This window comes from Symphalangus syndactylus, chromosome 8 (genome assembly GCF_028878055.3).
Source record: "Symphalangus syndactylus isolate Jambi chromosome 8, NHGRI_mSymSyn1-v2.1_pri, whole genome shotgun sequence".
In the NCBI taxonomy this organism is placed as follows: Eukaryota; Metazoa; Chordata; class Mammalia; order Primates; family Hylobatidae; genus Symphalangus; species Symphalangus syndactylus.
In genome coordinates this window covers 17,042,344-17,064,583 of record NC_072430.2, presented here as the reverse complement: position 1 = coordinate 17,064,583, position 22,240 = coordinate 17,042,344, and the positions used below count along the sequence as shown (strand labels likewise).

Here is a 22,240-nt window from a genome sequence, read left to right as displayed (position 1 = left end):
TTTTACCAGGATGGTCCCGATGTCCTGACCTCATGATCCGCCCACCTCGGCCTCACAAAGTGCTGGGTTACAAGGGTAAGCTGTTGCATTCTTTTGCATTTCTGATGAGCCTTTCCAAAGGAGGCAATCAGATAAGCATTTATCTCGGTGAGCTGAGGGATGACTTTGAATAGAATGTTAGGCAGGTTTACCCTAAGCAGTTCTCAGTTTGACTTTTCCGTTTTGCTTAGTGAATTTGGGGCCCCAAGATTTATTTTTCTTTCACATTTACCCCCTTTTCTTTTTAAAAATCTCTTGGAGAAAGCATTTTAGAAGAAAATGAGTCTCTGGTCTCAGGTTTTGTCTGATCTCTCATGGCTAGGATGGTTTATTCCTAGACAGGTCCTGACTTATTAGGAATTATATTAAGAATAATATTAGGAATATTATTTTAGCAGGTTGAGAAGTCTCATGTCCTATGAAGAGAAAATAGGGGGAGAAAGAGGGAAAAACAACAACAAACAAAACAACAATCCTGGAAAATTGATAGAGGCCACGCTACTCTGAAGTCCATGTATCAGTAGGCAGGTATGAAAGTGGCTTATGTATGTAAATAGGTTGCTGTTATTTTCTTCTGAAGTTTAGTTGTCTGGATTAAGTTTGCAAGGCTTTAAGAAGCACTGCTTAGTTTTCAGTGATTTCAAATTAGGAAAAAACGGAGAGAAAAGGAAAAGAAAGAAAAAATTGAAAACATTATTTTGGAAACTTATAGCCAGGAAAAATTAGAATTCAGCCCAAACTATAGAAAATAATAAAAACTGGAAAACATTAGGACTAGAATCTAGCAACAGGTGTGCTATGGTTTTTGAAATAGAATTCCTCTCTCTCTCCAGTTTCCCATTTTTACTAAAGACAAATCATGGTAGGACTGATTTGCTTTATTATACTTAGACAGATTGTTTGTATAAAGTGCAGCAAGAGTAATTATTTTTCACATAGGCTTTTAAAATTGGCTTTGGTGGAACTTTGTTCCATAGAAGGAGTCTCAGATAAGGCTTTTTAAAAGACAAGCCCAGCCATGGATTTGTACCATCAAATAACTGTGAGTCAGGTGACTACTTCTCCTCTTGAAGTCCCATGATAACTTGGGGCTCCTGGGCCTGTCAGAAAGTGACATTCTTTACTTACCACAGGTCAGGAACCCTGTACAGGGACTGTGTAGACAAGGTATGAGGCTAGTTTTCCCAAGGGGATTTTATTGGCTCTGTAAGTCAAGTTTGATTCCTTAAAGGAAAGCATACCATTCTAGTCAAAGCCTTGGTAAAATAACCAGTTTCGCCTGTTACAAATGAAAACAGACTTTGATTGTGCTTATGCAAATAACTATATTGCCATACATTAAGAATACTCACAGATAGTTTCCAAATTCTGGAGAAATCAAGTAGAGAGAAACAAATATCCTCCAAATTTTGTTCGTAGGAGTCTACCTAGTTGTTAAAAGCTGTCAATAGCTCAAAAGAAAAGTTTCCTTGACTCTAAAAAACAAAGGATCGGCAACATTTTAAGCAAAAAGTCAAAAAGATAACTTCAGTCTGCTATTAGTTTAGTCCATGCAGTTAATTCCTGTTCTTCTTGATATTCATGAACATTTCACTCTCCATGAGTCCTGAAAGTTTTTCGTCTATCCTGATGTCACAATCTCCAGAGTTATCAGAAACCTGCATTCAAAAGCACCTGTTAGAGTTTTATAGCTGATTATAAAACCACCTTCTAAAGAGGACCAAAAGGAGACAACAATTGTCTGTGGATGACAAAAAGTTTTTAGGGCAGCCATATTCAGAGACACAACTGACAAGGAAATTTATTGTCTCTGTGGCACACAATAATTTAACATAACAATTATAATTATTACTGATAATGTGCACTAAGTCATACCAGAATTATAGGAGTTTCCTATAATTTTGGAACACATACCAATAACATTTATACAAATACAGCCCAAAGAAAGCCAAACACCATTTTATATTTGACAGTGCTTCCTGTTTAATTTTTAAACCAAATAAGCCAAATATGTCATTTTTGGACTTTAGGGAACCTAATATCTTAAAAGATTAATTAGGTCAAAAAAAGACATAATTTATAACTTGATTTTGGAAAGTTTGTCCAATATCAAGGGTTTAAAACACATGATATCACAAAATAGGATCACAAGTCATTGTGAAATAAGTCATTCATTTAACTAAAGTGATAACTCAAGGATTTCCATAAAAAGGTGAAAACCTTCGTTCTTTGAGAAAGGAGACTTAATTTTCCAAACAATAAGCCCAATAAAAGCAGCATGAAGCCAATTACATTTCTTTTCCAAAATTTTATAAATAATCTATAAAATTTTAATCTTGACCATAATATATAACTTCCATAAGCCTTTTATAACCTTTATAACCTGTATTAAGGAGTTGGCTAATGCTTCAAGAAAACCTTGTTAATCTGACATAGGAGCCCATATGCTGGTCTTGCATCAGCATACCTATGACATTAATGGTTAACTTACAGAGAAACTGAACTTACTTTATCTCTCAAAATCGACCCTTACAATCTCACGCACCCACGTCTTCCACCATAGTCCCTGGGCCTTGAGGAGTTGAATAGCTTTAATTTCTGGCCCTGCATCTCAGGAATGTGGTTTATTTTGATTGGCATCTCCTACCAGGCCTGAAGATGAGGCTTTAATTGCTGTCACCGTTTAACATTTAGCAGGACCTGGTGCCCTTTTTAGACCCAGGAGTCAAAGCCCTGTAACTCAGTGTCACAAGGACTTTAAAAGCACGTACAGAAAGATACATGGATGTAATAACCTTAATTTTATTATTTTTTATTTTTATTTTTGTTTTTTAAGACAGAGGTTTGCTCTTGTTGCCCTGGCTAGAGTGCAATGGTGTCATCTCGGCTCACTGCAACCTCTGCCTCCTGGGTTCAAGCGATTCTCCTGCCTCAGCCTCCCAAGTAGCTGGGATTACAGGCATGTGCCACCATTCCTGGCTAATTTTTGTATTTTTAGTAGAGATGGGGTTTCACCGTGTTGGCCATGCTGGTCTCAAACTCCTGACCTTGGGTGATCACTGCCCACCGTGGGCTCTCAAAGCACTGGGAATACAGGCGTGAGCCCCCACACCTGGCCAATAACCTTAATTAAAAAAAAATTTTTTTTAATCTGTTTTTTCTTAAGCAAACCAAACTTAATGGCATAGGAATTATTTTGATAAAATGTAAAATCTGTTAGACCAATTACCAAAAGGCAAAAGAAGAGACCTTCTGCAGTGCACAGAATATTATATTGGAAGAAAACATTCCTTTTAGACCTTTAAAAAATGTTAGAGGACAGACGTGGTGGCTCACGCCTATAATCCCAGCACTTTGGGAGGCCGAGGCAGTGGATCACCTGATGTCAGGAGTTCAAGACCAGCCAGGCCAACATGGCGAAAGCCCGTCGTTACTAAGAATACAAAAATTAGCTGCATGTGGTGACGTGCGCCTGTAATCCCAGCTACTTGGGAGGCTGAGGCACAAGAATCACTTGAACCTGGGAGGCAGAGGTTGCAGTGAGCTGAGATGGTGCCACTGCACTCCAGCCTGGGTGACAGAGTGAGACTGTGTCTCAAAATCAACCAACCAACCAACCAACAAACAAATGTTAGCATCAGGCCACAACAAACAGAACTCAAGGGAAAAAAAAACTTTTATGAGCTGAAAATGAGTCGAAGGAGGGCAGTACTATTTCACACCTTTAAAAAGGGGAGAGAAAACCGAAAATGGCAAGATGCAAGAAAGGTTGAACTTTGGGTTAAAAGAAATTAAAATCTCTTGTCATTTATTAAAAGTAAATCAATCCCTTAAGGAAATTTTATTGTTCTAGTCAGTTCTTTAGTGTATAAGTGTTTTTTTTTTTTTTTTACATCAAACTCAGTCTCTAGAAAGACCATTTTATCTTTAATTTGATCATATAAAAGTTTTGTTTGTTTTAATAAATCCTCTTATTGTGACTTACATACACCATTCATGACATGCTTGGACTTCCCAAATGTCCCTCTTTCTTAAATAACCAGTCATTTTATTCTAGGACTGCATTTACCATTCAAGATTGTTTCTCATATAAAATTATTTCTCTTTAAGCTTTCTTACCAAAAAATACCTCTTTATTTCTGTAACTTTCTATATATTTCTCTTATTTCCTGGTTCCTTTTACCATGTTTTGTACATAACCTTTAAATAAGCTTTGAATTAGACAAAAATTGTTCACCTTTTTAAAAAGGACACATGTATTTTTTTAGAATGTTTTCCTACAATATATTTTTATTGGAATATACCCAAATAATGAAATATCTTATTTAATTTAACTTTAGATTCTAAATTATGACAAGTTTGTCTACAAGTATTTATTTCATTACATTTACCTAATTATTTTATTCTAATCATTTACCTAGATTACTTATGAAAACTACAACAGTCATCATTTAAAGTTGTGAAGATTGCCATTGCAAAATTATAACTGAGACAGTGAAAAAGATATGATCTAACTGACTCCATCTTGCTTCTAACCTCCAGGCTGTCCTTGTTCATTGCTGAGCGTAGGCCAAACTATGGGAGGAACTTAGTTTATAGTTTTGAAATAAATATGATAGCAGTCCTTTCCCAAAACAAACCTCCTTACTGCCTGTGGACTAGACTGCCTAAAGCCACAAGATTAGAAGTTATGGTAATTTTACTAAATAATTCAAGATGTAGCTGTTTTCATTAAATTAATATCAATATCTTATTTATTAAAAATTATACAAGCAAAGATCATTCTGTTTTGAGCTGGGTTTTTAGTTTTGTAACCCCACGCCAAATTTTGACACCTAATATTACTTGGCAGGGATAAGTATGTCCTGGTCCCTCATGCATCAGAGGGTGCAAGAGAAAGGAGAGACAGCAGAAGTAAATGGAGAAAACAATTCAATCAACTGAGAAGAAAACTTTTGCTCAGAAAAAAAAGACAATGTCCTAAGAGAAAAACAAAAAGTATGAAGGCCTTTTAAATACACACACACACACACAGACACACACCCCTTGGATGTTACCTTTTAATTAAACTGACTTTTAACCATTGAGCTTCTTAAAAAAACTTTTTAAATCTCATTACCATATTTCAGCTAGCACAAATTGCTACTATTGCAGAAGTACCAAGCATCAAACCATAAAGGGCTTGATTTAGGAACCAAACCCAGGCTGTCCTGTTGGAAAAAAAAAGAAGGCAGAACCCTTAGCTATGGAACTGCAGTGTGAGGTGACAGCCATCACTCTTTCAGTTTGGCCTGGCTAGCAAAAAGGTGGCCATGTGATGTAAATAAAGCCCTTTAAGTAGTCAAAAAATCTTTCCTTTTTTTTTTCCCCTGTTTTGCTGGCCATTTTTCTCCCTCCCCGCCCGCTGCCCACAACACTTTTGTGTGTGTTGGGGGTGAGAGGAGTTTAGCCACTTCAGAGGCCTCGTTTGCCATAATTTGGAACTTTCCTGCAGATCTGATCAAGTCAGATAGAGTTGACGAAACCCAAGAGGAAAAAGACCAAAACAACAACAAAAACAGAAACAACAAAACAGTTAAGCAAAACAAATGATGGCACAACTTAACGATTACTGAATGCTTTAATGGTAAGGAGAAAATAAAACCAGCTGGTTGTTAATCCTTTTTTTTTTTTTTTTTTGAGACAGAGTTTCGTTCTGTCACCCAGGCTGAAGTGCAGTGGTGTGATCTTGGCTCACTGCAACCTCCGCCTCCCATGTTCAAGCAATTCTCCTTCCTCAGCTTCCCAAGTAGCTGGGATTACAGGTGCCTGCCACCACAGCTGGCTAAGTTTTTTGTATTTTTAGTAGAGATGGGGTTTCACCATGTTGGCCAGGCTGGTTTCGAACTCCTGACCTCAAGTGATCCACCCGCCTTGGCCTCTGAAAGTGCTGGGATTACAGGTGTGAGCCACTGTGCCCGGCATGTTAATCTTAACTTTAGCCAAGACAAACCCCAATTCAGTTACTGACCTAGGGATGGATCTCAGTCTGAAGACTGCTCTGTGCCATCCAAGAAGCAGGGAAAAACTCAAATTTGTCTTCCCTGTTGGAAGCGAGCTCAAACTCCATAAAGGAGTTCCTGCCTTCCATCGTGGAAGCAGGAAAAACTTGCCTTCCTTGTGTTGGAAGCAATAAAACATCAAAAAAAAAAAAAAAAAAAGAGTTGTACAGCAAAGTAAACTTTAAATCTCATCCAGATTTTGGGAAATCAGAGATTCTCTGGAGGAGGTGCTTCCAGGCCTCAGCAAATTGTCCTGTTGGTTTGAGCCATAAAGATAGCTCAAGCTGGTACAAGCACCAATAGGAGATTTGTCAAAGGTTGGGCACCTTCACTCAGAATCCCTTCGTGGTTACCAGAATGTGAACCCCGAATATCTGAGACAGGTGTCAGTTAATTTAGAAAGTTTATTTTGCCAAGGTTGAAGACGTGCACCTGTCACACAGCCTCAGCAGGTCCTGACGATACGTGCTCATGGTGGTCGGGGCACAGTTTGGTTTTATACATTTTAGGGAGACATGAGACATCAATCAGTATATGTAAGATATACATTCGTTCCCTCTAGAAAGGCAGGACAACTCAAGCAGGGAGAGGGCTTCCAGGTCACAGGTCGGTGAGAGACAAACAGTTGCGTTCTTTTGAGTTTCTGCTTAGGTTTTCCAGAGGAGGCAAATCAGATATGTATTTTTCTCAGTGAGCAGAGGAATGACTTTGAATAGAATGAGAGGCAGGTTTGGCCTAAGCAGTTCTCAGTTTGACTTTTCCCTTTAGCTTAGTGATTTGGGGGCCCCAAGATTTATTTTCCTTTCACAGGAGAAACTCTGACCTTTGAAAAAAAGATCTGTGCTGCTCTCTTACCTTTACTAACATCATGGCACTCAAGAAAAATGCCAACATTTGCGTGATACCCTTGGGAACTAGATATAGCTGCTTGCTGTGAGAGTGACTGGCCAAGGGGCCTGAGGCTCTGATCTCAGAAGTAGCCAAAGACTCAAAGTGTGTCAGCTTGTCTTACCTATTGGAGGCACTTCAGCAGGGAGGTACAGCTTCACAGGATGCATTTATGAAAGAGAACTGAACTTCCAGCTAAAGGAGATAGATACTTTCAGAGAGAGAGAGAGAGAGAGAAAGAGAGAAAGAAAAGCATGGACAGCTTTCCTAGTTCTTCTGCCCTCCCACTAGTAGATGTAGGGCAGAGTTTCTCAACCTCAGCACTATTGACAGATAATACTTTGTTGTGGAGGGCTACCTGTACATAGTAGGATGTTTAGCAACATCTCTGGCTTCTACCCATTGGATGCTAGAAGCAACACCCAACCCTCATTTCCCAGTCGTCACTGCTAAAAGTATCTCCAGACGTTGCCAAATGTTCCTGGGGCCCAGAATCACCCCCAGTTGAGAACTGCTGGTGTGGGGCAGTCAGTGGTTCTCAAACTTGAGCGTGCGTTAGAATCCCCAGGAGGGCTTATTAAAACAGTGCTGGTTCTCTCCTCCCAGCCTCTGATGCACTAATTCTGGGGTGGGATCTGAGATTTTTCATCCTTAACAAGCTCCCAGGTGATGCTAATGTGGCTGGTGGATGACCCCACTTTTGAGAGCCGCTAATGTGGAGAAGAAACACTTGAGTTAGAAATCAGGACACTTCAGTTCTAATTCCATCTCTGACTGTGATTGTGTGACCCTAGGCAAGTTGCTGCGTTTTTCTGTTTCTTTGCTCAAAGTGAGGAGATCAGACTGACGCTTTTCTTAGGTCACTTACCATATTAATGAAATCTATGAAACCGTTATGTTCTTGTGTGTAACACAGTGGTTCTCAAGGTTTGGTTCATTCAGTGCCTGTTCTAGTGTCTGAAGGCAACTACTCCTTTACCCTTCTTTTTCTTCTGTATTCAGTATTTGCTTTAGTGTCCAAGAAAGAGTTGAATGGCTTGAGAAGGAGGCTTAGAAAATAATCAAATGCCCATTTTTTTTCATGGTAGTATGAATACATCTTTTAAAAAATAACTGCATTTTCAAATGTAGTCAGTCACCTAACAAATCCCAGTGTGGCATTAGCAATCCATGGGAAGGTCTTAATCAATTTATCCTTATACCTATTAATTTAAATACCATGGTTGTAGGTTGGGTGTTGGGGCTTTTCGTAAGAAGGAATATAAGCAACACTGCAAGACTCATGAGATGAAATGAAAATAGATCTTTTTGAAACTAAGAAGCAGTGCTATTTTAGATGAGGGAAAAAACACTGCTTTGTACATTTTAGTAGGAAATCAGAAATAGAGAAGGCCTGATTATCAGAAATGGAATGTGAGAAAGAAAAATTAGCTTTTTGAGGAAACAAAACACGTTTATCTCATGTAAGTCTTCTTAGATTACAACTGTCTTAGGCATATGTTTGTGCAACTTCTTTATGATTATATCTGCCTTCCCTCTACCTCCTTCTCCAGTGAGAACATGTGTTAAATGAAGGTTTTCATTTTAAGTACTTGTAGATTAGGAAGGGGTTGCACGGTCAGCATTGGTACCTAGACTCCATACCTTAGGCTCTGAAAACATGGGAACTACTGCTCTCTTTGAGAACACACCCATATGGCCTTATTTCAGATATGCATATTTATTCCCCTCCTTGATCTCCCTACCTTCAAAATAAAATATCTTCCATCTTGCCTTGCCAGTTAGTTGCTTGAAATTCCCACAGTGTTCATTCATGTAGTCTTCATTTCTGAAGCCCTCACTGGACTAGTCCCCAGAAATTGCCTTCCTTACTTGGTTTCTTGAAAGACACTTTAACATGCTAAAACCTTTGGAATCCATTCATTCTTTCTGTTTTTTTAGTCCATTCAATTTATTTATTTGTTTATTCAATCATTCCAGTTCCCTAACCTCTGTGGAAAATACAGATGTGAAGATGACATTATCAGATTAGATTTCTTTTTTGACTTCATATTATTGTTGATGAAAAGAGTCAAACTGTAAAATATTTTAGGAGATTTATTCTGTGCCAAATATGGGTGACCATGGCCTATGACACAGCCATGAGAACATGTACCTAAGGTGGTCGTGATACAGCTTAGTTTTATATATTTTAGGAAGGCATGAGACGTCAATCAAATACATTTAAGAAATACATTGGTTTGATTCAGAAAGGCAGGAAAACTCAAAGCAGGGGCTTCCAGGCTGTAGGTAAATTTAAATACTTTCTGGTTGAAAATTGGTTATCTGAAGCCCTGGGATTAACGGAAAGGAATGTTCAGGTTAAGATAAAGGATTGTGGAGACCAAGTTTTATTGTGCAGAGGAAACTCTCAGACTTTAGAGAGAGCAGATTGTAAAATGTTTCTCATCAGACTTAAAAGGGTGCCTGGCTCTTAGTTGATTATCTCCTGCATCTGGAAAGGAAGGAAGAAAAGCAAAGGGAAAAGAGGGGGTTCTCTACAGAATGCAGATTTTTCCCACAAGAGACTTTGCAGGGCAATTTCAAGGTATGGCAAAGAAATATATTTTGAGGTAAAACATTTTGATTTTCTTCCTTGTTATGCCAGAGTCACTCAGATGGAAAGTAAATCACGATATACAGGGTTAAAATAAAACCCATCTGATGAGAATATATGGTTTGTAGGGCATGACTCCCTAGACCCCTTAGGAATTTGGGAAAGATAAAAAATCAGAACTTGGTTGTCATTATTGTGCTAGTTAGTGCGGGTTGATTTTGTTTGTTTGTTTGTTTGTTTTTCGAGACAGAGTTTTGCTCTTGTTGCCCAGGCAAACAAGATCGTGCAGTGGCACCATCTCAGTTCCCTGCAACCTCCACAATTCTTCTGCCTCAGCCTCCCAAGTAGCTGGGATTACAGGCGCGTGCCACCTCGCCCAGCTAATTCTTTGTGTTTTTAGTAGAGATGGGGTTTTGCCACGTTGGCCAGGCTGTTCTCAAACTCCTCACCTCAGGTGATCCACCCGCCTTGGCCTCCTAAAGTGCTGGGATTACAGGCGTTGAGCCACTGTGCCCAGCAGGTTTTTTGTTTGTCCCTCTGTAGTGATTTTGGTGTTGACTTCCAAGCATTGTTATATTGGAAAGAAAGGGGTGACAGGGATGGGTTTGTGAAGATGAGGAAATTAGGGTTAATTATGGCAACTGCCTCAGAATAGCCAGACCTCTAGGGAATTTACAAAGCCTGTGAATCAAATGTTCCGTTTTTCACCTTTAGGAGATCCAAAAGTGAGGTCGTTGGAGAGAATGCAGAGAGGCACTGAGGACTGGAAGTTTTGGAACATAGTGCCCTCCTCAACTTTGGATTTCTTTTTTCTTTTCTTTTTTTTTTTTTTTGTTTCTGAGACGGAGGGTTGCTGTCGCCCAGGCTGGAATGCAGTGGCGCAATCTCGGCTCACTGCAGGCTCCGCCCCCCGGGGTTCATGCCATTCTCCTGCCTCAGCCTCCTGCGTAGCTGGGACTGCAGGCGCCTGCCACCTCGCCCGGCTAATTTTTTGTATTTTTAGTAGAGACGGGGTTTCACCGTGTTAGCCAGGACGGTCTCGATCTCCTGACCTCATGATCCACCCGCCTCGGCCTCCCAAAGTGCTGGGATTACAGGCATGAGCCACTGCGCCCGGCCTCAACTTTGGATTTCAAGATGATTTGTCCTAAGAAAACTAAGCAATTATTTATGATTGACTTTATTCACTTGAAGATTTTTATAAAGAACATGTGAATGAGGAAGATACAAAAATGGGCCAGATAGGAATGAATTTTTTATTAACTAGTTCACTGGAATAGATGATAAGCTATGTTTAGATATTTTGAAGATTCTTAGAAGTGTTATCTAAAACTTGGAGAAAAGGCAAAAAGATAATTGTGCCCTTTCAGTATCACTCAAAAGCATTTGTTTAGAAAGTCCACTGAAGGGACATAGAACATTCCTGGAGAAGGTAACTATTTGACTTTCTTTTGAATAGAGTTTAGACTGTAAAGTTAGATATTAATTTATAGAAAATTGATGTTACAAATGATTTTTGTCTAGTAGAAAGTAAATGATTCCTGTTTTAATAGAAAAGATAACCTCAAAGATTATGGTTTCATTGCTCTGAAATGAAACATTAACCAGTTTTGTATCTAACTTTGCAAGATTAATCAACCTTTGACACATATATACTAAATATTTTTATGAGAGCTGTGTTTTTGGCTTTTTGAAAATTAGGCTTTGACATAATAGTACATATTGAGCATATAAGCATATTGAGCATATAAGCATCTTGGATGGCATAGACTGTTGCCCAAGAGTAAAGTTTTGACTAAATTGACTATGAGATTCTATCAGCCCTGCATTCCTGTACTTGTGGGTGTTTACCCATATTCTCTTGGTCTCTTGGATAGTAAGTTGCTCTTAAGGATAATCTAATTACATGGCCTGGATGAAGACTTCAAATTCCTGCCTTATCAAGATCTCAAATGACACAAAGTGGAAAGGGGTAATTTCTTTTGTTGTTGTTAATAATAGTACTACTGTTGACTTCTATAGCACTTAAAATTTACGAAAGATTGGCACACCTGTTACTATATTTGATCCTCAGGATTTCTGTGTGAGGAAGCAGGATAGGAATTATTATTTACAACTTATAGGTGAGTAAACTAAGATGCTGACAGATAAAGTGTTTTGCCAAAGGACACTCAGCCATTAAGGAATGGAGCTGGGACCACAGCCCAGCTAGTCACACTCCAAGTTCATTCAGCAACTTCATAATGGAGCCAGGGTTCAAAAGGGACATTGATAAGAACAGTGAATTGAAGTGGAAAAAAATCTAGTAACACTAAAGGAATAAATAGAAAATCCTATACCCCAGCTTCATATACTTGGTATTGATTTACCATTGCTAACTATCATTTCAGCTTTTTTAGGTTATGAGGTCTGTTTCTAACTGTTGGAAAGGCCTGAAGTGCATCTGAATCTTCTTTGACCTCTTCTCCCGCCTCAGGTGGAACAGTGCTGGTCACATGGCAGGTGCTCAGTATATATTTCTTTATTGAATGTATGTATTTGCTTTACATGAGTTTATCTTCTTGATTATTCCTTTCTTCCTGGAAATACCTTCTTTTTTTTTTTTTTTTTTTTTTTTTTTTTTTTTTTTTTTTTGAGACAGAGTCTCGCTCTGTCGCCCGGGCTGGAGTGCAGTGGCGCAATCTCGGCTCACTGCAAGCTCCGCCTCCCGGGTTCACGCCATTCTCCTGCCTCAGCCTCCGAGTAGCTGGGACTACAGGCGCCCGCCACCGCGCCCGGCTAATTTTTTGTATTTTTTAGTAGAGACGGGGTTTCACCGTGGTCTCGATCTCCTGACCTCGTGATCCGCCCGCCTCGGCCTCCCAATACCTTCTTAATTAGCAAATTTCAGTAAATCAGGGTGACACTGGAGCAGCTGCACTTGCTTATTCAAAAGGGTAATCTGCCCTATTATTTGATGCTTGTACTGGAAAGAGGACTGCTGACTTAATCTAATTTCATCTTTTTATTAAATCTCTCTAAGTCTACAAGCCATTGATTAATTAACTCAACAGATGAACAATTCTGTGTGCCAGGCCTGGGGAAAGAATGGTAAGGATGAGGCAAGGGCCCCCCTTTCATGGAGTTGACAGTTCCTTTGGCTTATGGTCCTGGTGGTGTTTTTAGTTTTTCTTGAGATGTTTTCGATCTTGGCTCTGTTTCATTAGTAATCTGAGAGCCACATGAAACAATTGAGTTGTGAGAAAAACCGTCTCTAGGACTTACTACGTATGACTAAGAATTGCTGTGCCTTGTGAAAGCTTAGGACTAAAACCAAGGTCAGTGCTAGTGGACTCCCCACAATTTCAAAATAGGAGAATTTGAGGATTGGTGGCCCAGAATTGTAATGGCTTCCTTTTGAAGCTGTATTTGCATACCAAGCATGCTGTTATTACTTAGATTGTGTGTATATTTCTTGTCTGATGGAGGTTGTGGGGAGTTAAACCCCTCAGGCCTCACCTTCTAGCCATTCTAGTTCCATCCCCAGGTACTCTTTTTGACTAGGGTCCAAGACATGTAATGAACTGAGTTGTTCAGCATAAGACAATGTGTGAACATTTTAAAAATGCTTATTGATTGTGATAGGAATTCAGGAGTTTTAGAGACCAGTTGAGACTGGTTTTGGTCAGGAGGGCAACTCGATGGGTTTTTGAGGCATATTTGATAATATTAGCTACCATTGATTGTGGTTAATGTGTATAAGGCACATTACAGCATCCCCACAAAATACATGCTGTCTTCCCCATTTTAGGATGAGGAAACTGAGACTTAGGCTGGTGAGAATTTGCCCAAGGCTTCTCAGGGAGATAGGAGTAGAACTGGATTCAGAATCATACCTTTCCATAGCCGCTTGTGGAGAGAAGGTGGAAGCACTACGGATCCAGGACCAAGGGTCCCCTGGCCATTGGAAAGATCTTTGATTGGGCCATGAGAAAAGAATAGTATTTTTAGTCATGCTCATAGCTGATTTCCATTTGTGGCTCCTTGCGTTTCATCTCCACACAGCACAGGTGGAGGTGATATGGTTAGGGTGCGGAGTCAGTGCAGGGGCCAGGTTGGCAAGTTTGAGAGTTGGGTTGAAGCATACAATGGTCAGATTGTGCAGGAGCCGAATGCCAAGTTTGGGGGCTGAGACTATTATGCAGACAGTGAAAACGAATGGTAGGTTTATTTTTTATATTTTTATGGTTACATAGTAGATATTTCTATTTATAGGGTACATGAGATATTTTGATATAGGCAGATAATGTGTAATAACTAATTACAAATGGGGCAAATGGGGTATCCATCGCCTCAAACATTTATTATTTCTTTGTGTTGCAGACATTCCAGTTATACTCTTTTAGTTATTTTTAAATGTACAATAAATTATTGTTGACTGTTATCACCCTATTGTGCTATCAAATACTAGCATTTGATTCTTATTCATTCTAACTATATTTTAATAGTTAGATAAAGTATAATCAGTCCCCTGCCCATTGGTTACCCATTAACATGCCCAACCCTTCCCAGCCCTGATAACCATCATTCTACTCTCTATTCTACTCACAGGTTCAATTGTTTCCATTTTTAGCCCCTATTCTAATTTTTAATTTAAATTTAATTTTTAGCTCTCATTCTACTCACAAGTTCAATTGTTTTAATTTTTAGCTCCCAGAAATTAGTGAGAACATGTGAAGTTTGTCTTTCTGTGCCTGGCTTATTTCACTTAACATAATGACCTCCAGTCCATCCATGTTGTTGCAGATGACAGGATCTCATTGTTTTTTATGGTTGAATAGTAAGTACTCCATTGTGTATATGTACCACATTTTCTTTATCCAGTCATCTGTTGATGGGCACTTAGGTTGCTTCCAAATCTTGGCTATTGTCAACAGTGCTGCAGTAAACATGAGAGTGCAGATATCTCTTCAATATACCGATTTCCTTTCTTTGGGGAATATATCTAGCAGTGGAATTGCTGGATCATATGAAAACTTTATTTTTAGTTTTTGAGTTGTGGGTTTTTTAACTGGCAAGTGGTAGGGTTGATAACTGTGTGCAGAAAGGGAGTAAAACAGGCGGGAGATCAGGTAGAGGCTAGAAGGGTCTTAATAAGGGTTGTAGAAGTGAAACCAGGGAGAAATGGGCCTCTGAAGACACTGTTGAATTCCTCTTACTACCGCTCAGCCCCCTGGCCATTGGAAAGATCCTTGATTGGGCCATGAGAAAAGAATAGTATTTTTAGTCATGATCATAGCTGACTTCCATTTGTGGCTCCTTCTGTTTCATCTCTACACAGCACAGAAGTGAATGTGCATATTAGTAAATGTTGAAATAGAGTTCTTTTTTTACTTGATTGGCACATTAGATTCTGTTCAGATGCTCAGTCCTTATTTTGCTGCATGCCCATCATGGCTGTGTGCCCACAGCCTAAAAAAGTGGCAGAGGAAATGTTGATTGTAAGGTCTCAAGTCCACGGGACATCAGGGCCTTAAACTCTTTGTTTATTGGCCTCCAAGTGAACTGTAATGAGATTCAGTACTAACAAGTCATAAATTCCTTTTCTTGGACAGTTGACCATTTCATATGAAAAGACATGGGTTGCAAAACTAAGGTACCGGTTAAGCTAAGGACACTAGTTTAAAATATTCTCATTTAGCTTTCCCGCATTGTCAGGAACCCAGGGACATTTCCTGTTCATGTTTGTGTTTGTATCAGTGTCTCCATGTTTGTTTCTCCAGAGAAGTCCCGGGCAGCTCACATGCCCAGTAACTGCAGATGAGTGTTCTGCCATGGCAGGAGGGACTGCTGGGGGTAGGGAGGGTATTCTTAGGAATGAAACTAGAAAGAGGAAGTGAATCCAGATTAACTAGGGTGAGTGTGACAGTTTGTAGCTGGGAGAGCCCCACACATCATTAGCGCCGACAGGGACTGCCAGAGTCATTTAGGCCAGTGTGTTCAGGTTGAGCCTGTCCTGGTAGAGAGAGGGGAAGGCCTTGCAGCAGGTACTCTAGGGCCCCATCCACCTTCTTCAGCCAGAACTATTCTACTTTGATCAGTTGTATGTATTAGGGTTCCATGGAAGTGTTATTTTCAAAAATAAGACAATTATTGGCTGGGCACAGTGGCTCATGTCTGTAATCCCAACACTTTGGGAGGCCAAGGTGGGTAGATCACTTGATGCCAGGAGTTTGAGACCAGCTCCCTGGCCAACGTGGCAAAACCCTGTCCCTACTAAAAATAAAATAAAAATTAGCCAGGCATGGTGGTGCATGCCCGTAATCCCAGCTATTGGGGAAGCTGAGGCACAAGAATCACATGAACCTGGGAGGCAGAGGTTGCCGTGAGCTGAGATTGCACCACTGCACTCCAGCCTAGGTAATAGAGTAAGACTGTCTCTAAAAAAAAAAAAAAAAAAAAAAAAAATTATTTATTAATTTAAAAAATTAACATTTGGCTATTCTTTCATGGTACAAAGGGAAATTAAGTCCCAGAGTAGGAATGTGCATTATCTGAGCCTGAGTTGTTGGTGAATGGCTTGGAATGCCTTTAAAAAACAAAAACAAAAACAAAAAACAAAAACACTGGGCATGGTGGCTCACGCCTGTAATCCCAGCACTTTGGGAGGCCGAGGAGGGTGGATCACGAGATCAAGAGATCAACACCATCCTGGCTAACATGGTGAAACCCCGTCTCTACTAAAAATACAAAAATCAGCTGGGTGTGGCGGCACGTGCCTGTAATACCGGTTACTCGGGAGGCTGAAACACAAGAATCACTTGAACCTAGGAGGCAGAGGTTGCAGTGAGCTGAGATGGCGCACTGCACTGCAGCTTGGCGATAGAGCAAGACTCCGTCTCAAAAAACAAACATCCGGCCTGGGCAAAAGAGCGAGACTCCGTCTCTAAAAAACAAACAAACCAACAAACAAAAACAACAACAACAAAAACACACATTATGTGGTCACAGAAGTGCCTTTTTGAGCCCTATTCCAGACAGGAGTGGAGTTGTCAGGAGTCACGGACCCTCGCTTATGTTTCTGTTTCTGACACTTTGGTGTTATCAGTAATCAAGTGGTCGAGGATTTCTAGCCTTTGAAGCAGACGCGGTTCCCATTTGGACCCCAATGCCATGTCAACTGAGGTGTCTACCTCTCACTTCCTGGAACAGTTGAGGCACTTTTTTTTTTAGCCCTTGCAGGTCTCTTGCTTGGCCATGAAATTTGGGGATTCACCTGGCCAGCTACATAAAATAGCCCAAAAGGGTCAGTGTCCCACCGCCTCTGCAGGGCCACAGACTGCCTGACAGTCTATCAAATAATTCCTCTTCTGGAGGCAGCCTGAGCTGGTTGGATCATTGGTGTAAGGACACCAGGAGAGCATGTTGGAGTTAGCCAGAATCCATGTCATTACTCTGCCACTTACAGCTGTATGACCCTGGACAAGTTACTTAACCACTTTGGCCCCTGTCTGCTTATTAGTAAATTGGGAGAATCTCTTAATACTATGTGTAAAATGAGCTTGGTGTTGGGATTTGATTTTTCACCATTTCTACCAACTGCCCTCTACCAGGACCTTATGAATTGCCCTGAAAGGTGCTCGTTATACCTGCAAAAGGAGAGTCTTGAGTCACTGGTGGAAAGCAGGCACAGAGTCTAGAGGTCTCCACAAAATTAAATGAGCCACCCATGGAGCAGACAGGATACTTCCAAGGAGTGGTAATCTCTTCATGAAGAAGAACCACCCAATCATCAGAGCTGTCCAGTTAGAGATCATCTTGTGAGATAATAAAGCTGATGAAGATATTTATATAACTTAATATATTTGATAAAGAACTTTCCAACTCCTACTTCGTTGGTTTCTTGCAACACCCCTATGAGAGAGGCGTGGGCAGTATCAATATTATTCTGGTTTTATATAGGGTAAATCCAAGGCCCAAGGAATTTAAGTAGCTCGTCAATGATCACAGAGTAAGTGGCAGATCTGGGACTTAAAGCTGAGTTATTTAATGACTTGAATATTTTGTGTTTCCTGTTATTATGATTCTGCCAAGAAGCTGCCATCACCAGAAGGTCTCAGGCAGAGGCTGGTCATGAATACTGCAGAAGGCATTTCAGATCAGCTTAGGTGATTGCTGTGTGGTTTGGGGGACCATAGGATTCCCCCAGACATCTCCCTCACTCATCAGTCTGCCTCATTTGGCCTTTGTCACTGCATTTCTTTGAGTCAAGACGTGGACTCTTTTTGCTTCTCTTCGAGACAGAGATAACTGTATGAAGAGTGATACATTCGTCCCAGAGCACCTTCGTGCGAATGCATGTACTGGATCACTCTTCTCCCTGATAAAAGCTGAGGCAAAAGAGGTTCATTCAGCAAACCTTATGTGAGTAATTCCTTTTTGTCAAGTGCTGTGCCAGGCATTGGGAATACAGAAATTAACTTCACACATTCCTGTCCTCAAGGAACTCTTAGATTTGCAGGAGAGGCAAACAGAATATTGGATGCCATGCAGGTGGCAGCCAAGGAGAGAGAGCAGTGCGCTGCCCTGTGGGAATCTCAGCCCCTCGGAGAGGGAGCAGCACGTGGGCAGCAGCTCACATTAGGGAGCAGCAAAGAACCTCATCCAGCTGGTCCATGGGCCCGAGAAGGGAGGTCCTGACAGATTTTGGGAACTGTGAATGTCTAACTGAATTTGGGGGTTTGTGAAGAGTTTTAGTGGAAGAAAGAATTGGAGAAATAAGACTTTGTATGTCATGATGAGGTGTAAAAGACTTTATTTCTTGGGCTGTGAGGAATTAGTAATGCAGGGTTAAACAGAGGCATCAAAATCAGAATTAGTAACTGGTCTTCCTTCTTCCACCCCTTCTCTAAAAATCAGCCAGAGCAATTTTCCTAAGGCCAAAGGCTGAGTGAGGGACGCTGAGGGCACACCCAGGCTGCATGAGTGGGCGAGGGGAAAGGGGCAGCTTCAGGCCACCTTTTCCAGGTCGATTACAGTTAGTGACTGATGACACTGTGGTCAAGGGAGAGAATAAAAGTCAAGAGCGACTCATAAGTTTTTATTTGAGATCTGTCTTGCTTATTTCACAAAGAATTGCAACCTGAATGCTGAAGATTTTCCTTCATGGCAAGTTTCAGAATACAACCTCAGCTCATTTGCCAAATCTTGCTAGCCTGATAAACATTTTTCTTTTGGGGGCTGACATCTCGTTTCCTTTTTCTTCTCTTCTGAAATGATTATAGCAATTTTTGTACTTCAAGGAATTGGTGAGAACCTGGTACATACTATATACTTGATAAATGAATAATCAAATAATTGAGATCACTAGTAAGGAGTAACATGTAAGGTCACGCTGGTCATGGTAAAGTGGTGGACATAAAATGCGACTTTTGTGATTCTGAAGCAGCTTATGCATTTGTGCTAAAATAGTGTTTGGTAGTGAAATTGTGAAATACAGAATTCTGCAGAATTTTTCAGTACTTACATTCACGTATAATGTTGGTCATGCCTGATCTTATAGCAGCAGCAGCCACAGGAAGATGAGGTAATTAGGCAGATCACAGCGGAACGGTTGCATTCTCATTCCTTTCAGCCTCTCTCCCCAACCTGCACAGTTCTGGTAGGGGGTGGGATGTGTTACATGCTTTACCCAGGATCCCAGGCGTGCCCTGGGTTCGACTTCTTTCTCTAGACTAATCCAGTTCCCAGCCTGGAGCCTAAGCATACACTGCATTAATCAGACTTGCTGGAATGATCACATGGTTTTCTAGCTGCCTCCCCTGTTAGCTGCCGCTTGTCAGCAGCTGGCGGAGCTGGAGGCTGCAGGCCCCTGTCTGCAGAAAGCCTTTTACTTCAGAATATTGGGGGGTGTGGAAACCCCGCCTCTTTTTTTCTGCACTTTGCACCATCTGACTAACTAAATGGTTGTCCTCCATACCAAAAAGACTACCACACAATCTAAGGAAATTGTCTCTGACTAGGTCATGTTTGCATTTGAAGAATTCAGGTATGTTCTGGGCTTTCTACATCAGTCTGCTGCTGGCTTTTTGTTCTCGCTAGGTTTTTGCTGTGTAATGACAGCTTAGACTCTGGCTGGTTCTCACACACAAAAAAAAAACAGGGCTCTTTTCAGTGTGTGGTGGGGTTTGTCCCAGTCATTGGGGTGGGAGGTGCAGAGGTGGTGCAGGTCAGGGGTGTTTACTGTGTGCAGAAGTGCAGCATGGATAATTGGTCTGATCATGGGTGAATTTGTCCAGGACCCCACCTTGTGCCTTATTTGAGCTGCTGTTGCTGGTGTAGAGTTGTGAATACAGAATAGCAACTGTGTGTCCAGAATGAGTCTCTTGCTATCTTTTGTTTTTCTTCCTTTGTCAACTCATGCAGTCTACTGCTCTTTTAAAAAAATGCTAATTGTAGCAGTGAAGGTGAAAAATTCTGCAAGTCTGTCTGCATAGTTGAGATTTGATTTTGGCTCTTCTTGTCTTCATTATTTTTAGTAGTAATCTCATCGCCGGGCTGTTTTCTGGGAAGTGCCCTGATAGTGTTTTGTTAACAGGGCTCTTTGCTTTCGTATGCTTTTCAGCTGCTGTAATTATTAGTGCTCCAAATTAGATCTTTTGTGAATCTTACTCCCTCTCTTCTCCAGGAATCTATCCCTGGATATAAATGTGGGAAGGGATGTTCCAATAGAAAGAGTTTCTAAGAAATGAAAATAAAGGAGGTGGAATGGGAGGGTCATCAGGTTCTTCTTGTGCATGTTTCCACCTCTCTGGAACATATGGAAGAGTGTGTGTGTGTATGTGTGTGTGTGTGTGTGTGTGTGTGCACGCGCACGCACTTCTGACCTCTGAAAGCTTTTCATTTTTCAAATGCAATTTTTATGCATTTTAGAATTGAGCATAAATTCCATATTGATGGGCAAAGAGTGATTGTGCGGGAACCTCAGTTCTACCTCTCCGGGCCTTTTTTGTTCCTCCAAATGTTGCTGCGGTAGACATTAAAACAATAAGAGAATAACCACCTTTCATTCTTCTAAGAGAAAACTACAGACCTGTTAGCCAGTCAAGAGAGTGGATAAGAGGATCATTATCAGACCTTAAAGGTTGGAGAGCCACATGGCTCTCGGACCGTAAGGTTGTCCCCTGCCCTTTTCAGTAAACTTGATACTTTGGATTCAGGAAGTTATCCTTTGTTTAATCGTGTGTCTCTGCATTATTTCTAATGGCCTGGGTTTGCGACAAAGAAATTCTTTTTGTGTGGCAGTGTGCTCTGGTGACATGGGCCCCTGTCCTTACAGAGTGACCAGAACTTTTATAATAGCCCCATTAGATGACTAACAAGAATTTATATAATGTCTGGCATGTTACAGTAGATAGGCCCCTGGGTTCTAGTGTCTGTTTCAAAAGTAGCTTTTGTGATCCTTGTGAGAGTTATGGAAGCGTTCTGTAATTTGTAGAAAGTAGCGCAATTGTGTGGTTCACGTTTTATTGTTAGCATTTACTGTAGATGAAGTACCCCTATCTACCCTCTTGAACAGAGCTTGGAGCCTTTCATTACATTTCATGGTTAGGGAAGAGGGTTATGTATCAACACATCCACTCCCATTGTGGTGGGCTTCTAATCTAAGGATCAAGAGCTGGGTCTGATGAGGTGGGAGGGGTTTGAATTAAAGGCCATTGCACTGATTGAGAAAAAGGGGCCATCATTATGAAGGGTAGACCACAAAGGGGAGGGCTGTTACCTCCTTCTTCAAGCTTTTGCCTAAGCTGGCCCTGAAAAATTTTACTGGATGTGACTGCATTTTGTGACTGCTGCATGGTGCCAGACAAATGGCTTTCTTCTCTAGTCATGGAGTTTGTGTATGTGGGGGCCCAGTGATCATGGTGGGGCAACACAGGGACTATAGAGGTACTTAGTTTTTTAGCTTAGTTCAGTGGGGTTCTCTAGCTTTAGCATGCAGCAGAATCCCTGGAAAGCTCATTAAAACTCAGATTGCTGGACCCCACTCCCAGAATTTCTCATTGAGTAGACCTGGGGTGAGGCCTAAGAATCTGTATTTCTAACAAGTTCCCAGGTGAGTCTGATGCTGCAGGTCTGGAGACCAGACTTAACAACCATTGGCTTAGGAAAAGCAGAAGATTACCTTCATGGAGATGGAAAGTTTGAGGCAAAGGCAGGGTAGAGGTACAGGTAAGAAAAATTGAGAGCAGACAGAAGCAGTTCAAGGACAGGTAGGTGAACCACCTGTCACTTGGGGAGGTCTTGCAGAGCAGTAAGATTATAAACCAAGTTCTCTGTTTCTTTGGGATGAGAATCAGAGAACTTGGTTTTGTAATCTCGGTGCCGCTATGAACTAACTTGGTGGGCTTGGCAAGTCTCTTGATCTTTGTTAGTGTCAACTGAAATGGGGAGAGTGATTCTCACCAAGAAACTCCGTAACACTGTTAGAATTAAATGGGATAATATAAACTTTATGAATTACAGCAGTTTTTCCTGCTTGAATATAAAGGGGGAAGCACATCCTGGGGCCAGCTTCATCAGGTTATCCACACGTGCCTGTAGGCCTTGTTTGTGGACACGCTCCTCCTCCACACATCCCCAGCCCTGAGAGCAAAAGGAAGGGCCACATTCTTGTTTTTTTTTTTTTTTTTTTTGG

At 40.9% G+C, this 22,240-nt stretch overlaps 1 protein-coding gene across 3 annotated transcripts in view; it reads left to right on the top strand.

Annotated features, from left to right (window-relative positions):
* EVL (Enah/Vasp-like) overlaps nucleotides 1-22,240 on the top strand; it is a 171,939-nt gene that overhangs the window by 29,668 nt on the left and 120,031 nt on the right. For 2 of the 3 annotated variants that reach the window (XM_063643922.1, XM_063643916.1), the window contains exon 1: nucleotides 19,229-19,591. The exons of the other annotated variant lie outside the window; for it this stretch is intronic. In XM_063643922.1, coding sequence (XP_063499992.1) covers nucleotides 19,569-19,591 — 23 coding nt within the window. In that variant the 5' untranslated portion in view covers nucleotides 19,229-19,568. Of the gene's footprint in view, nucleotides 1-19,228; nucleotides 19,592-22,240 lie in introns of those variants that run through there. 3 annotated transcript variants of the gene reach the window in all.